Below are 16,439 nucleotides of genomic sequence, written 5' to 3'. Positions count from 1 at the left end.
TTTTAATTTCTAGCACGCTGTGGCAGGGCGATGACTCACTGGCGCGGCGCCTCCTGCTGGTTGTCCAGGGAATTAGCTCTTTTCCAGCTCCAGAGCGCCCTCTGCAGGTCGGATGATGTCTTGCCTGCCGCTGGCCCCCGTGTCCCTCCGGGACCCTGGTGCCCTTTGCCCAGGGGTTCTGCCCACCGCAGCAACCCACAGTCTCTGGGCCTCCCCTCCCAGGGGAACCCCCTACCCTCTATCCCCACCTTGGCTCAGTGGCTACTGTCAGTCTCCATCTAGCCCCCGCTCACTGGGGCAGACTGCAGTCTATAAACCACTCATCATCAGCAAGGGGGATTGGACTAGCTGCCTCTGCCTATTCCTGGGCTGCCCCTCTGCAGCCCTAGTACCCTTTTTGTGGGCCCTTAACTCGGCCTGCAGCCTGGGGCTTTTCTAGGCTGGAGCTCCCCAGCTCCCTCTGCCCTTCCCCAGCACTGCTCCACCCTAGGTACCCTCCTCAGCTTCCCAGGCAGCCAGGTCCTTCTCTCTCTAGGGAGCTAGAGAGAGTGTCTCTGTCAGTCTCTGGCTCTCAGCCTTCTTATAGGGCCAGCTGTGGCCTGACTGGGGTGTGGCCCCACCTGTGGCTGCTCCCCCCAATCAGCCTAGCATTTCTCCGCCACAACCCTCTCCAGGGCTGCTTTAACCCCCTCAGGGCAGGAGCGGGGTGTCCACCCCGCTACACATACCCCTCAATGTAATTAGTCTGATTTTAATTTTAGCTAAAAAAAAAAAAAAAAGATAGCCGGTCAGCGGAGGATGGGGGCAAAGTCTTTCGTTTGCAGGCCCAATTTATTTATCCAAAGATATAGTTGCCAATGCTTGAACACAGTGCAAATTATCTAAAGCCTAGGGAGACTTCTGCTTGTCCAGAAGGCGAAAGCTCCGTTGTCCTGAGAGCAGTGTCCCTGAGCACTGACCTGCAGGGAGCAATTAGATTGCTCACAGCATCTTACTCACACCTCTAGCCAGTGGAGATTTTGCCAAAGGGCGCAGGTATAAACACTAAAATGGGCTTTGGTCGTTGGGTTTTTTCCAGGTAAACGCAGAGGGCTTACTTCTAAGCAGTATCTCTGTGTGTTGGTTTTCCAAGAAGGTTGGGGGGAGGAAGTGTCCCACTTTGTAGGACCAGATCCTGCAAATTTAATGCCTGTTGAAGTAAATGGGTGTCACTGGTTTATTACTGGGAGCTTAATCAAAATGTTAATAGTGTCTGATGGGTAGAGATGGAAAGACAATTGGTCTGTATCCCTCACCTACCTCCAACATAAAGAGCTGTGCACCGGTACTTTGCTTGTGGTTGTTTTCTGCCGAGTAACTGGCACTAATTCACTTTAAATAAACCAGAGCAATTTAGCCTGACTTTGAATTTGAATCCTTCTCCTTTCTCCTGGCAGCTTTCCTCCCAAATGTACTGCAGGCAGCTTATTGCTCTGTGTGGGCAATCTTGTTTAAAAAAAAAAAAAAAAAAAAGGGCAAACAGATTACTGACAAGCCTGTGTAGAAATAAAATTTAAAAAGCGAAGAGAGACATTGAGACGGGGAAACTGTCCTATTATCTGAAACTTGGCCAATGTGTCACATTCTCATGTCAAAACCCTGCTATGGCTGATGAGGCTGAGCTGAGTGATGGTTCCAGGGATCAGTCCAATGGGTTCTTTATAAACAGCTCCTTTCTAAGGAAGGCAAGGCCCCCGGATCCTTTCTAGGTTAATAGACGAGGTGCCTTGTTTATAATTAACGCACTGTGTTCTGTTAATTCCTCCTTTTCTCTCTCATGTTTCCTTTTGAAGTATAACGCTCCGGCTTCACCTGCAGAATACGTCCACCGAATTGGGAGGACGGCTCGGATTGGCTGTCACGGGAACAGCTTGCTTGTCCTGACTCCTTCGGAGGCAGAATATGTCAACTCGCTGGCTTCTCACAAGATTAAGTGAGTCAGAAACCTGAACAAAAGTTTCAGCTCATCTCAGCTAATTAACCTTCCATGGCACTTGCAGAGGGACTGGGTCTTGTACGGGTTTTAATAAGAGTTATTAATTCTTGTGCTTCAGGACTAGCCACAGAATGGCAAAAAGAGAGAACTAACACCTATAAAATCATCAGTATGACACATTTACTGTGGGGAGGATGGCAAGGAAGGGATCTATTGTGCACAATTGTTCCCTTTAAAGCCCTGCATTCAGACCTTGCCTCGTGGAGGTCACAAGTCAAGTGAGCATCTCTAATGGCTACTGGACACTTGCCCACGTTGTCAGAGTTCATGCTGTCTCTTCACCAGAGATCCAGGACTGGCATAACTGGGGAGTTAGAGGTCACAATTGAGAGAGAGTTGACCAAGCTGTGCCATATGTTTAGGCTCAGGACTGCAATAGTAGAGACTGTTGCAAGTCCTATTTACGAGAGTCTGGTAGAACTGTACAGGGCCCCGGCACTGGCATGGCATGAGTGTTGCAGGCGAAGAGTGAGGTGTATTGGCAAAGCCCGGGGAGGAGGCTTCAGCGGCACTTGCCACCTCTGGCGAGTCAAAGAATGTGGGAGTAGGGCTGAGGAAGGCTAGACAGGATGCCCAGAGCCTACATATGGATGGCTGTTCGGCAGTCTGCATGAAATGCGGTCTTAGTTCTCAATGGACAAGCATCCACATCACAAAACCCACCACCCTGTTAGTCCCTCTCTCAGCTCCCTCCTGAATAAAACCAAGGATGAACGTGTCATGAAGCCTGAATTGCCTTCTGACCCTTAGAGGTGACCCAACAGGAGGTCCATAGAGAGGTGGGAGAAGTTTGCACGGCCTCTGCCTGCGTTGTGTATAAATAGGAGTTCTGTGTCTGGGAGCCATCAGTCCTGAAGTTGTTGTGAACACTAAAGTCTTCCTCACAATTTAAGAGGGAAAGAGCCTACCTCTAACCAGGGCTGTGCATCCTAGCGTGAATCCTCCCCATCCTTGCTAATCACCGCTGCTTTGGAGCGCTCTTTACTCTGCCACCCTGTCCCAACCTCGTCACCAGCCATTTGGACGTTCACGCCTTCCTGTGCTCCTCGTATCAATGTCTCTTGTCGTTCAGAACAACAGCCAAGTCAAATCACTGCAGTGCAGACCCGTAAACGACAATACACAAACGAACTGGCTTTTATTTTGTGGGTGTATAAATGGGGTGGAGCCGCCCAGATTCTAGTTTGGTTTTGAATTCTTGAAATAAACTAACATTGGCAACAAATAGCGGATTCTTCTAGGCGGTGAGCCATTTAGTGGTCTAACAAAGAGCCATCCATCATCCCAGGAAACAATCTATTAAGCAGACACCAGCAAGACATGGAGGCCTAAGCTGACAGGTTTTTCTCTCTCCTCCTCCCCTCCCCCATGTAACAAATAGCACTGACATTTTAAAGGTGAAATCCCACATTATTGTGAGTTTTTAACTCCAGATGTAAAGTTGTATTTTTGTTTGTTTGAGGGGAAGGGGTAAAGAGGTAAAACTGCCTGTTTTTATTTTACTTTAATTTTAATTAGCAAAGTTTCATCCTTTTGGGTATTTTTGACAAGTTTAAGGAGCAGTGTCTCCTGAGCCTGCTAGCAGTTATAATGTATTTTAGCCGTTCCGAAATCAGTACAGCCAAATTACACTGAGTATATTGTCTGATTTTTTCAATGTAATCCTCGTAATAAAACTTGCTTGCCATAAGATTACGGGCCTCTAGAAGAGTGGAGTGTAATTCACCCACAGTTACCTGATCGGAAAAATGTGTGTCTAATTGGGACAGGCGGGTGGCTTGGCTTGTATGTAGTGGCATATCTTGTTCTCTTCCAAATCATCGTGCCAGTGTATGTGAGGGGGCAACAGACTAGAGAGGAGTGCTGATGAATTACCGAAAAGATTCGGAAAGGCAGCTTGAAGCTCAGGGCAGCAAGTGCCATCCATACAAATTGCCCCCACACTTCATAAACTGAGCATTACGGTGATAATCCTGACAATTTAAATTAGGGTAGAGGGCAAAAGACAGCAGGCGCTGGACTGCCATGATAACTTTTGTTCCCGGATCTTCTTTGTATCTTTTTATGAAGCCTGCATAAGTTGTTTGGGTTTGTATTTTGTTTCTTTGCTTAACTTAAAATATGCTTTTAAATTAAGTCCTGATGGGTTTATCGATATGTAAAATACTAGGTAAAATGTGTGTTTCTAGGAAGACAAAGCGCAAGACAGGTCGCTGGAGTTTTGTTGTAAATTAACAGAGCTATACTGATTTATGCCAGCTGAGGATCTGGCCAGGCGGATTTTTTCCTCCCCCAGTGGGCATTGGGTTTAGGTTCAGAACTGTTGACAATCATAAATAATCAGAGCAGCCGCGGCTTGTTCCTGAATGAAAATCTATTTCAGAATTAGGAATGACTACCTTTGAAATCGGAAATCACTCTCAGTTAATTTTCACCTATACCTAAAGTCATTATTTGACTTCTAAGATCTCAGAGCAGGGTTAGGCTTTGCCCAAACCATTCCGTTTTGGCTTTGCTGAGACCGGTAATACCCAGTGGGTTCAGGAATGCTGTATGGTTTCCTTTGCAACTTTGTTTTCTTGCTTTGCGTAATTTAACGTTACATTTTCCCTCCCTAGCCAGAAATTCTCTCTCTCTCTCTTTCTCTCTCTCCCTGTCATTTCATATGTATTTCCCTCTTCTTTTTAAGGTTAGATTCCAAAATGGTCTGCCTCAGCCCTGTTTGTAACTAAAAGCTTTTCCTTCAAAGGAAGGAAGCAAGAAGCAGAAGAAAGTCGGCGAGATATGGATATATATATATTTTTGCTTATGTCTCTTTTAGTTCCTTCAAGTGTAATCTAGCCGCGCCTGCTTCGACAGCCATCAGATAATTTCTTTATCTCCTAACGGCTGCCTAACTAATTTATGAAGGAAAGCATATCCACGTGAAGGCACGAGTCATTCCCCCCCTTACATATCCCCCATTCCCCCTTTGCATGATGCTCCCTGCTGTGAACTGAGTTCGCATATCTATAAGGCTGTGAGCTGGCGCCACGCCAGGAGAGAGGAGAAGGGGTGACATATCTCAGGCAAATCAATGTCAAAGGCTTGACATGTTCATTCATAGCTGTGTCAAAGCAACCTTTGGGGGTATGGGGAGAAATGCCTTTCTCTTGCTTAAGTGGTTGCCATTTATGTTTTAATTTACAGTTATGCTTTTCAAAAACAAACAGAAAAATCCTCAGTTGTCTTTTTATGCTCCATTTCCCTTCCTTCCATTCCCTCCCTCCCCTTTCCTTTCTCTACCTCTACATTCTCTGTGAAGGAATCTTCTCTGTGCAATATTTCCTAGCTGCATAAGAGCTGATGCTTGCGTTCCACATAGGCTGGGATCTTGGCCAATGCAGAACCATAACTCACAACCTTTTGGACCGAATCATAACTTCTCTGGACTGGCTCTGCTCCTTCCTCGGCATGTCATGAACTTGATGTTGCAAGAAGTTGTGTTCACTTTGGTTCCTTTAACTGGGTAGGACTGAAACAGCAGAGATGGTGTAGTACTGCAGGTCACGATCAAGGTTCGTAAGCAGAACAGTAGGGGGAAGCTTTCCCATGTGCCATGCTTGCATTTAGTAGTGTGATTTAGCGAATAAATTGTGGAGCTGTCAGTATTTACTCTTGGGTTCCATTCCTGGTTCTGCCATTGATTCCCTGTGTGACCTGGGAAAAGTTATTTAACCTGTCTGTGCCTCTTTTTCCATAGCTGCAAAATAGGTCATTACTGTTCTCCCTGTCTTGCAGGGTATTGTGAGGATCAAGATCAGTTCCTATTGTAAAGTGCTTTGAGATCCTCAGATGCAGGCACTGAAGTGCAGAGTATTATTATTAATCTCTGAATTCACCAAATTTAAGAAAACAAAAATAATACCTTTCAGAATCCTTACATTCCTATGACACCTTTGATTCAGAAAGATTCCTAAGCACTGGTCCAAACTCTGCTCTTCTGTAAACAGGTATAAATCCATAGTAACTCCGTTGACTTTGGTGGAGTCATGAAAATAAACACCCCTTGTGACACTTGGCTATGACACCAGATTGTCTCCTTTATTTCAAAAGGCTCCATGGGATTTTTAATGATCACAAACAGGCAGGGCATTGGTTTTACACGTAACCAGGAAGAGATGTTGAAGTTTCACTTTTTTGACTGTGATCCCAGAAAGGAAAGAAAATAAAGTCTTAGGACTGGCATTGAAAATGGCCGCTGAGGCTATGTCAGACTTGGTGAGTGAGCTTATCCAACAGGGAGTCTGTGTCCAATCAGCCCTAACCCGAGTAACATTGCAGTCAGTCGTAATGATTGCAAGATCTAGTGGGAAAGAGGAATAACTTGGCTGGGAAATGGATGCTGCAAGCTAGTAAAACAAAGTCCTTTACAGTGTTTTTGTTTTGGGGGATGGTGAGGCATGGAAAAATCCTGCTGATCCCACTCTTTTCCCCTAGCCTCTCAGTCCTTTGTTGCTGTCACCATCTTTCTGGATGAGAATAGACTGATCCTAGGAGCTCCTTAATCACATGAAGAGCATCATCGTTGAGTGACCATGAGGCTGCTTGGTACCTGCAGCAGGGCTGTATAGGCTGCCTTTATAGAATCATTGAAATGTAGGACTGGAAGGAACCTTGAGAGGTCATCTAGTCCAGTCCCCTGCACTCAAGGCCAGACTAAGTATTAACTAGACCATCCCTGACAGATGTTTGTCCAACCTGCTCTGAAAAATCTCCAACCATGGAAATTCCACAACCTCCCTAGGTAATTTATTCCACCCTGATGGTTAACCACCCTGACGGTTAGGAAGTTTTTCCTAATGTCCAGCCTAAACTGCCCTTGCTGCAATTTAAACCCACTGATTCTTGTCCTATCCTCAGAGGCTAAGGAGAACAGTTTTTCTCCCTCCTCCTTGTAACAACCTTTTATGTACTTGAAAACTGTTATCATGACCCCTCTGTCTTCTCTTCTCTAGACTAAGCACAGCCATTTTTTTCAATCTTCCCTCATAGGTCATGTTTTCCCTTTAATCATTTTTGTTGCTCTTCTCTGGACTTGCTCCAATCAGTCCACATCTTTCCTGAAATATGGCGCTCAGAAATGGACACAATACTCCAGTTGAGGCCTAATCAGCGCGGAGTAGAACAGAAGAATTATTTCTCATGTCTTTCTTACGACACTCCTGCTAATACATCCCAGAATGATATTTGCTTTTTTTTACGACAGTGTTACACTGTTGACTCATATTTAGATTGTGATCCACTATGACCCCCAGACCCCTTTCCACAGTACTCTTTCCTAGACAGTCATTTCCCATTTTGTATGTGTGCAACTGATTATTCCTTCCTAAGTGGAGTACTTTGCATTTGTCCTTATTGAATTTCATCCTATTTACTTCAGACCATTTCTCCAGTTTGTCCAGATTATTTTGAATTTTAATCCTGTCCTCCAAAGCACTTGCAACCCCTCCCACCTTGGTCTCGTCTGCAAACTTTATAAGTGTACTCTCTATGCCATTATCTAAATAATTGATGAAGATATTGAACAGAACCGGACCCAGAACTGATCCCTGCAAGACCCCACTCAATATGTCCTTCCAGCTTGACTGTGAACCAGTGATAACTACTCTCTGGGAATGGTTTTCCAACCAGTTATGCACCCACCCAATAGTAGCTCCATGTAGATTGTATCTAGGTTGACTTGCCTGCCTGGAAGTAAGCATTGTGTGTTCCAGTGGAGACGTGGATGCACTCCATGCCTTGTTGAGCTGGAGAATGATACGATGGGTCTGTGTGTTGACCCGGAGTCTTCCACATGGCAGCATTAAGCAAAAGCACTTGGCCAAAAAATTCTGTTTGTTACATTTAGAATGCTGTGATTTAAAAATAAGGGCCTCTCTATGCTTTCACACAGGCACAGAGTTTGCTAAGGTAGAAAAATGTGGACGAGCAACCGCATAATGTGCCAGTAAAAAAGTATATTTGGCCCTCAAATTTTTACAGAACGTTGGTTTAATTCTTAATACAGTACTGTTCATACAGCCAAATATTGGTCCTATTGAAGCCAATGGCAAAATTTCCATTGGCACATGATATGACCTATGAATGCTTATACCTGCTTTTCACCATTTGTTTTTCAACACAATATTTTTTGGGGGGAGGGATTGTTAACATGTGGGAGAAAACCTTTCCTATGCTAGAGTCAAACACACTCGGCCCATGAGGGCTGAGAATGCTCCGCCTCACGTTCTCTAGTCTTCTGAGGAGTTCACCACTAAAACAAGGAAAGATGAGACCTAATAAAAAATAAGCAAAAAAGAAAAACTTTCTTTTCTGGGAGGGGGGAAAAAGTGTGTGTGTGTGTGAAAATGTAATTGTAAATCGGGAGTATCCATCCAGCAGGTGTGTCTCCAGTGGAGTCCTGCAGGGGTTGGTTCTTGGCCCTGTGCTGTTTAACATTTTTATCAATGACGTGGAAGAAAGCATAAAATCATCACTGATAAAGTTTGCAGATGACACAAAAATTGGCAGTGGTAAATAATGAAGAGGACAGGCCACTGATACAGAGCATTAAGGATCACTAAATAAACTGGGTGCCAGCAGAGAATATGCATTTTAATGCAGCTAAATGTATACATCTAGGAACAAAGAATATCGGCCATACTTACGGGATGGGGGGCTCTCCCCTGGGAAGTAGTGATTCTGAAAAGGATTTGGGGGTTGTGTTGGATAATCAGCTGAACATGAGTTTCCAGTCTGACTCTGTGGCCAAAAGAGCTAATGCAATTCTGGGATATATAAAGACGGGAATCGAGCAGGAGAAGAGAGGCTATTTTACCTCTATATTGGGCATAAATGTGACTGCTGCTGGAATACTGCATCCAATTCTGGTGTTCACAATTCAAGAAGGATGTTGATAAATTGGAGAGGGTTCAGAGAAGAGCCATGAGAATGATTAAAGATTTAGACATTAGAAAACATGCCTTATAGTCATAGACTCAAAGAGAAGGTTAAGGGGTGACTTGATTACAGTCTATGAGTATCTACCTGGGGAACAAATATTTAATTATGGGCTCTTCAGTACTATATGATCCAATGGCTGAAAGTTGAAGCTAGACAATATCAGACTGGAAATAAGACATAAATGTTTAATGGTGAGAGTAATTCACCATTAGAACAATTTACCAAAGGTATTGGTAGATTCTCCAGCACTGACAGTTTTTAAATCAAGATGGGATGTTTTTCTAAAAGATACTCTTTTGGAATTATTTTGCGGAAGTTCTGTGGCCTGTGTTATACAGGGGTCAGACTAGATGATCAGAATGGTCCCTTCTGGCCTTGAATCTATGAACTTCTCTCTCTCATATATATGCACACACAAGTGCACAAACTCAATTCTTTTGCAGGTCACCTTAATGTTTATTAAAGTCCTTTGAGATCGTCCAGGTGTGTTAGAGGTTCATTGTCTTATTAATTATTACTGTAAAACTGACCAGTTCAAAATTACTGAGGATAGGAACCATATGAAAACTTTATCTGGTACTTTTTTCATAATACACTAATATTTCCCAGTTACTCTGCTGCTTTTCTCTAGAGCTAAATTAATAATTTTCAGTTAAACCTTAAAATTGGAAGTACTAATTATTGAAGACTTTATGGTAGGTGAGAGCCAAGAATCTTCCAATGGACTACATTGTTCTTCTTCACTTCCCACCCGTGGCTACTGTTATGTTACATCCTGCAACACTAAAATATGTGTTAGTTTTGCCCTTCAGTTTAATGGGAGCAAGATTATGGGTGAAATCGTGGCCTTCTTGAAATCAATATAAAAAACTCCCATTGACTTCAGTAGGACAAAGATTTCACTCCAGGTCTTCAGACATCTCCCAGGTTCCGTGTCAGTTATGGTGATGTAAATTGTGGCTGAAGTGAGACTCGTTGGGAGTGAGAAGCACTAAGAAAACATATCGGGCATCATGTCAGAGCCTGGATTCTCAGGCTGAAATTTTAGGCGTTGGTTCCCTCTGCCCCGCTTTACCATTCTGTGGGGTTTTGGGGATCACTGGTTATATCTGATCCCCTTGGTGAGGAAGCGAGTCAGCTTTTGTAGGCTATGTCTCCACTACACAGCTTTTAGTGACAGGGCTGTGTTGCCACAACCATGCCCCTAAAAGTCGCGCAGTGTAGCTGCAGTTTGACGACTCCCCTGCCGACAAAAGACGTCTACTCCCAGCGAGCAGCACTGTTCACACTGGCACTTGTCGCGGCAAAACTTTTGTCTTTTGAGGGGTGGTGGGGGTAACACCTCTGAAAGACAAAAGTTTTGTCGTTCAATTGCCAGTGTAGACATAGCCATAGAGAAAGCTGTGCATTGTCTTTGGGAAAAGAGGAGAGATTACCATTTTTTGTTTCCTTTTCTGCTGCGTCAGTGTCTCCGAAATGAAGATGGAGGATATTCTGTCCAGCCTGATGAAAGACGATCGTTTCCAGGAGCGCCGGTGGGGAACCAAGGTGAGCAAATGTTCGATTTGGAATTGCTTAAATTGACGTTTCCTAACCAAGCATGACAAATAAGCTTTTCCTTGGCTCTGTTTCTTCGAGACAAGGTATTAGCAAACCTATGATCTGGGCAGTGCAAAATGACAGTTGAACCTTGCTATTCCACACTTCCTTAATCTATGTTCCTTGAAAGTTTTGCTCCAAAATGTCCCTTTACAATGCTCAGCAAAGATTTCACAGCAGGCCGTGCTGTAGTGAGGGCTTTTATGGCAAAGAAACTGCATTGCTTTTTTTACAAACCTACTGCAGTCCATTAGCTAGCAGATTCTGAAATATGTTGATTACAAACTACACAACAGTCCTCCAAGTAAATAAACATTTTTGTGATGCATTCTCCAGGGTTTTTTAATTTTCACCTTTGTTTGCTTAGCGCCTGCTCCAAAGCCCATTGTCGCAGATGGGAGTCTTTCCACTGACATTGGTGGGCTTTGGATCAGCTCCTTCCTTGCTAATTCACAGAATGCAGACACTTGCAGTGGATCTCTCTGTCATTAGAGCAAATTGGAGAGTACTGCTGTTTAAGAGCCCAGTTCTTAGATAGAATGTGAGTGAAAGTCAAGCATTATCCAGGTTTATTTTTCCACTCGCTCATTATTTTGCCAGTTCACTCGTTTCCTTACACCAGCCAACAGTCTTCAACTTGTGCACTGTCTTCCAGTTTCCTACTGACGGCAACTGTGGGTGTTCCCATGCCTTTGAAAAACAGTCATCCTTCTGTTATGCCATACATCTACCATGAAGATCTGTGGATCATCTGACATTTCTATTCAAAACCATGTATTTCCGGCCCTTTCCTCAAGTCAATATACAGTATATACGGGTTTTTTTATTTTCTGTTGTATGTTGACTGGAACAAATCCTTATTGTTCAGGAGTGTGGTCTGTAAAGTAGTCTAACAAATACATAGTTTAATAAGCGTGTGTGTTAGGATAAAGGATTCGTTGGTGTGAGTTTGGGATTGCTGCATTTTCTAAAAATGACCTAACGTACCTTTTCTATGCATAAAAATGTCACTACTTTGAAGTCCAGTATCCCTGGAAGCAGGGGCATGCCCCTCCCCCCCCAGTAATCGGCGGGGCACAGAACTCCTCTGGCCCCAGGTTTGTGGGGGGAGCTGACAGCTCCTCCAGCCCTGGGACCGCAGCAGGGGCACAGAATGCGCCGCTCCAAAAGTGGTCATATTTTATTCCTGTGCACGCTCCTGCCTGGAAGTAAGCTTTGTGTGTACCCTTGGAGACTTGGAATCCCCTTTCAACGATTACAAAACTCGAATTTCTAGCCCTGCTGGCTCTAAAGATATCCCACTTAAAATCTGGCACTGGCCCAGGGCAGAATATAACCCATCTTGGGCCAGTGTAATTGTGTTGGCTGGGAAGAGAAAATATTTCTCTGGAAGGTTTTGGTTTGGTTTTTCAATTGCAGCTCTTTTGAAGTTTATGACAATCAGGCCAATGGTGCATTGAATTGAGAACCCAACGACTGAGGGTTCTCAAATCAGTGGCCACTTTTGAAAACATTGGCCTTAACAAACTCTTTGTGCCTCATTTTCCCCATCTGTAGAATAAGGCTAACCCCTAACCACACCAAAATAAACCAATATTTGGAAACCAGTTAGTATTTCCATTCATTACTTGTGGTAGCGTCTAGAGAACCCCATTATGCTAGGTGCGGTACGTATAACAAAAAGATGATCTCTTCCCCAAGGAGCTTGCCAATCTAAAGTTGAACTCCTGGCCCCATTTAAGATAATGGGAAGTTTGCCATTGAATTCAGTGGAGCTGGGATTCACCCTAGTTGTGGGAAGTTGGTGGTGCTGCCTGACACAGGTTTAAAAGACAGTGACCAAGAGAAGAAATATCTTGTTACGGGAATGTCCTGAAAAATTGAATAGGGATGAAACCAATATAGTTCTATGGATATTAAATAAGATTCTATAGACATTACTCTTTAAAAGCCTATAAAATGTAATAGAAGATGCAATCCTTTCTATGACAGCCTGTAGCCTTCTATATCAGGGATCTAATTCTCTCTCAAATTCTATAGGGTGATTTCTAAAAGGTCTATGGAAAGGTTATGCTATAGGACTTTTCCATAGAGCCAGTACAGCAAACGAGGAACAGAATAAACTGTGTGTGGAACAGACCGCGATTGCAACTTTTAATTTCCGCTTGTTATGAAGGATCTAACCTAACCCAGTCATGGCTTTGCTACTTGCAAGTTACAGAGTTCTCTTTACCTTATTAGCTCTCCACGCATGGAGTCACGTATATGTGATACTCATGCACATAGAGTCCTCATTATAATGCTTTTCGTCTCTCACCGCCTTGACTGAAGTCCATTATAAATACCCCTTTGGAACACACATTTTTGGGCTCCTGTGAGCAACTGGGGAGTGAGCTGAAGTGCCTGTAAAATGTATATTTTATATTTAGACACATAAAATATATATGTGGCTACATCTGGGTGCGTGACTGTTCACCCACCTACAAAGAGAATACATTTGATCTTTCAACTTTTACGGGGGGAGGGATAGAAAAAAATACCTTGGTGGGTTCTAGGGACTGTGCAAGAGGGTCAGAATCAGCCAAGCAAAAAAAAAGTTATTCAAACAACATCCTTCCTTTTGTTTTCAAGTATCACAGAAGCAGGACGTATTATGACCTCCCCCTTCTTTTTTAACCATAAAAAAATCCCTCCTGTTCTAGTTTCTATGAACCCTTTTCCTTAATGAACTTGGAGATTTCCAGTATCCTTCCCAAAAAACCCCCGTCTTAATAGACAAACGTTTCTCTCTTATGAAATAGAGAATCTCTTGGTTTTTTTAGCATGGTTGCTTCTTTTTTTCTGTGATGTCATAAAATGCGCAAATAAAATTAGTTGCTCTTTGTGTATATTATTATTTATTAATTATGTTTATTATGGCAGTGCCTATGGACCAACCAAGAATGTGGCCCCATTGTGCAAGGCACTGTACAAACACAGAGTAGTAGAAGCTTTCGTAAATGAGGCGGAGTCTGTAACATAGTACATACATACACGCAACACACAGTTTAGCATCCATGAGTTACAAAGGTTAGTTCCACTAACTGAGGCAGTAAATATATCTAGAAGGAGAAACAGCCAAGCAAACCAATACTGCAATATGTTATCTTTTGGGCCTTGGCATATGGTAGAAGGGCCTCAGGTGTATTGTCTCTCTGACTTGAACAGGGATACTCTCAGGAATGAGATTTATTCGGGTGTGTAAAGGATGCAGACTTGCTTGTAGCTGCCAATCCACTTGTTTTATCTGTCCACAGCCTCAGACAGTGGTGTACGGTGGGGTTTTTTTTACACTGCTCGACTCTGAGTCAGTTTTAAATTTAGAATTTTTTTTTTTAAGACCAACTTCCCTGGAAGGCAGGAATCAAAACCCAGATTTCTTCATGCCCATTAGGGGGCAACTTTAAAATGAAATCTTTCTGGCGGGGTTGAGGGGATAGGAGAGGAGGGGGGAAGCTGTTTTCTAAGGACGTTATGTTTTCTTCCATTTGCTTTTTTTGATTTATTTTTCTTGGGCTGACCTCACACTTTGGAAATTATGCACCTAGTTTTTATCCCTCGTTTTAGTCTTACTCTCCCCCCCCCCTTCCACCAGCAAGAAGAGATGCCTCATTTTGAAGCCTAAAGGGGGAAATAAGAAAAGTCCTTTGTAATATATTGCCATATTATCACTAAATCCCCTGACAGTTGTGACACAGAAGCAAGTCACCTGTCACTTAAGCTTGAGGTCTCTTTAATTTTCTCCTGGAATTCGCACCAGGCTGTCTTTAATTTGAGGCCTTTATTGGAATTCTGAAACCTTTCTGCCTCCCCAGCGCTCAGATCTATTCTGAGTGCTGTTACAGAATGTATACAATAACCAACAGAGGGATTCGGAGAGGGCTGAAGCACTGTTTATTTAACACTCTGGAGGGATTTTCGTGCTTATTCGGTCCTGGCTACCCGGCTTTCAATATCGCTTTGACAACTGTTATGCCCTTCTCATTAATTTTAAACAGTTAAAACACAGGAAAAAGAGAAAAAGTTTTCATTATTAAAGTGCTTTACTTTTTAATAACAGAGGATTCTGTCCGCCAGGGGAAAGGGCAACCTCGCTAATTTCGCATTCATATTAAAAAACGCTGGGAAGGTGACACTCTATGCTGCCTGTGAGGCTTAACAAAAGAAAAAGTGGAGAGGGTGGGGAGGGGAGAGAAAAAAAGTTTTATGTTTCACGTCAGTAGAAACTTGATAATGACAATGACAAATGTCCGCTTTGGTGAGGTGGCTCCACTTCTGGCATATTAAATCCTTGCATGGACCCTCGACTGCGAAATAGCTCATCAGATTAGTTATTGTTAATAATTCAGTTCTCCACGGGTGTAAGCAGACATGACGGCATTTAAGTCAGCCTTGCACCCTGTATCACCAGGAGTGAATTTGGTCTGCTGTGCTTTGTAGCTTGGAGATTATATAGAGACCTTTTCCCCCCAAAATCCAGTAAAATGACTAGAGCCCCTTGTCTACCGTGCACAGATGCAATACATGGGACAATGGTTCACGCATGGAAAAGTGCAGAGACGTCATTGCATAAAGGGGCTCTCTGGAAGGAAGTGGAGAGGGCGCTTAGGGTGCAGGAAGGAAGAGATTGTTCATGGTCTAGGAAGGCAGTAGGCCAAGAGTGGAAGAAAGAAGTGGAGAGAGCAGCTTGGATGGAGGGTCCTGGGAAGTAGATGGGAATGAAAAAGGAAGTGTAGGGAGAGGAAGATCAGTGAAGATGAGAATAAGGAGCAGGAAGTTGATAGGGAATGAGAGAGAACGAATGTGGGTGGTTTAATTCATTGTCCTAGGGCAGGACTGGTTATATGGATGGATGGATTGATTGATTGATTGATTTACTCCCTGTCTTACTTAGAATAACATCATTCTAAAACACAAGAGAAAACTGGGCCCAGTGGTGTCAGTCTGGAGTAACTCCACTGATCTGAATGGAGTTACTCCAGACTGACTCTGCTGTAATCAAGATTGGAAGCTGAATCGGTGAATCCAAAGTGGCTGCTAGCAGGAGAGGGGGGAAAATATATGTGATAGGTGTTAGAAAACACAAAATTAAACCTGATTTGTTCCCTTCACGAAGCAGTGCTCACTGGTTGCTTTGACTTTAACATCTTTATCTATACATATTTTTTTCCCTAGTAATATTGAGAGGATTACCCTCGTTGGCCCTGGGGTGGTTACTGTGTGATTTTACTGTTATTAAATCTATTCTAAACTGCTTCATTATTCCTGACTCAAACTCTGTCTTTCCTCTAATCCTCCCACCACCCTCCTAGAAATCCCGTGGCACGAACCCCCAGGAAGTGCGGGAACGGGCGACGGTCTTGCAGACGGAATTTGAAAATTATGTGCACTCCGGTGAGGGAACTGTCCAGTGGGCAAAGAAAGGTCAGTAGGTTTCTTTAAACTTATTACTGAATGGCTGATACAAACGGCAAGGGTTCCCCTCTGATGGGGTGGGCTTTGGGGGAAAGGCCTAGCAGAAGCATTCCCTAGCAGAAGTGTCTCTAAGGGGGGTTGAAATGGACGCAGAAGGCTTTATAATGATATTAAATGTTAATTTCTTGCTTTCATGTATTTCGCACAAATGAAGTTCAGTCTTGGCTTTCATTAGGATTTGCATCTAGGGAGCTCTGACCCAGTCACGTGAGTGTCTAGGTTATGTGTTACAAGGGGAAGGTCAGAGGCAACAGGCTAACCTCATCCTGGTTGTAACTGCATTGAATCCATTGTTTACACCAGGGAT

At 43.5% G+C, this 16,439-nt stretch overlaps 1 protein-coding gene across 4 annotated transcripts in view; it reads left to right on the top strand.

The window, feature by feature from the left end:
- DDX31 (DEAD-box helicase 31) overlaps positions 1 to 16,439 on the top strand; it is a 65,526-nt gene that overhangs the window by 27,924 nt on the left and 21,163 nt on the right. For 3 of the 4 annotated variants that reach the window (XM_024210404.2, XM_024210403.2, XM_024210407.2), the window contains 3 exons: positions 1,833 to 1,972; positions 10,486 to 10,567; positions 15,970 to 16,081. In XM_024210404.2, the coding sequence (XP_024066172.2) occupies positions 1,833 to 1,972; positions 10,486 to 10,567; positions 15,970 to 16,081 (334 nt within the window). Of the gene's footprint in view, positions 1 to 1,832; positions 1,973 to 10,485; positions 10,568 to 11,273; positions 11,655 to 15,969; positions 16,082 to 16,439 lie in introns of those variants that run through there. The other variant, XM_024210405.2, reaches the window with a different exon arrangement.

This window comes from Terrapene carolina, unplaced genomic scaffold, assembly GCF_002925995.2.
Source record: "Terrapene carolina triunguis isolate 2854851 unplaced genomic scaffold, T_m_triunguis-2.0 Scaffold238, whole genome shotgun sequence".
Lineage (NCBI taxonomy): Eukaryota > Metazoa > Chordata > Testudines > Emydidae > Terrapene > Terrapene triunguis.
The sequence above is the reverse complement of the archived record's forward strand: the minus strand, read 5'-3'. Positions and strand labels throughout refer to the sequence as shown.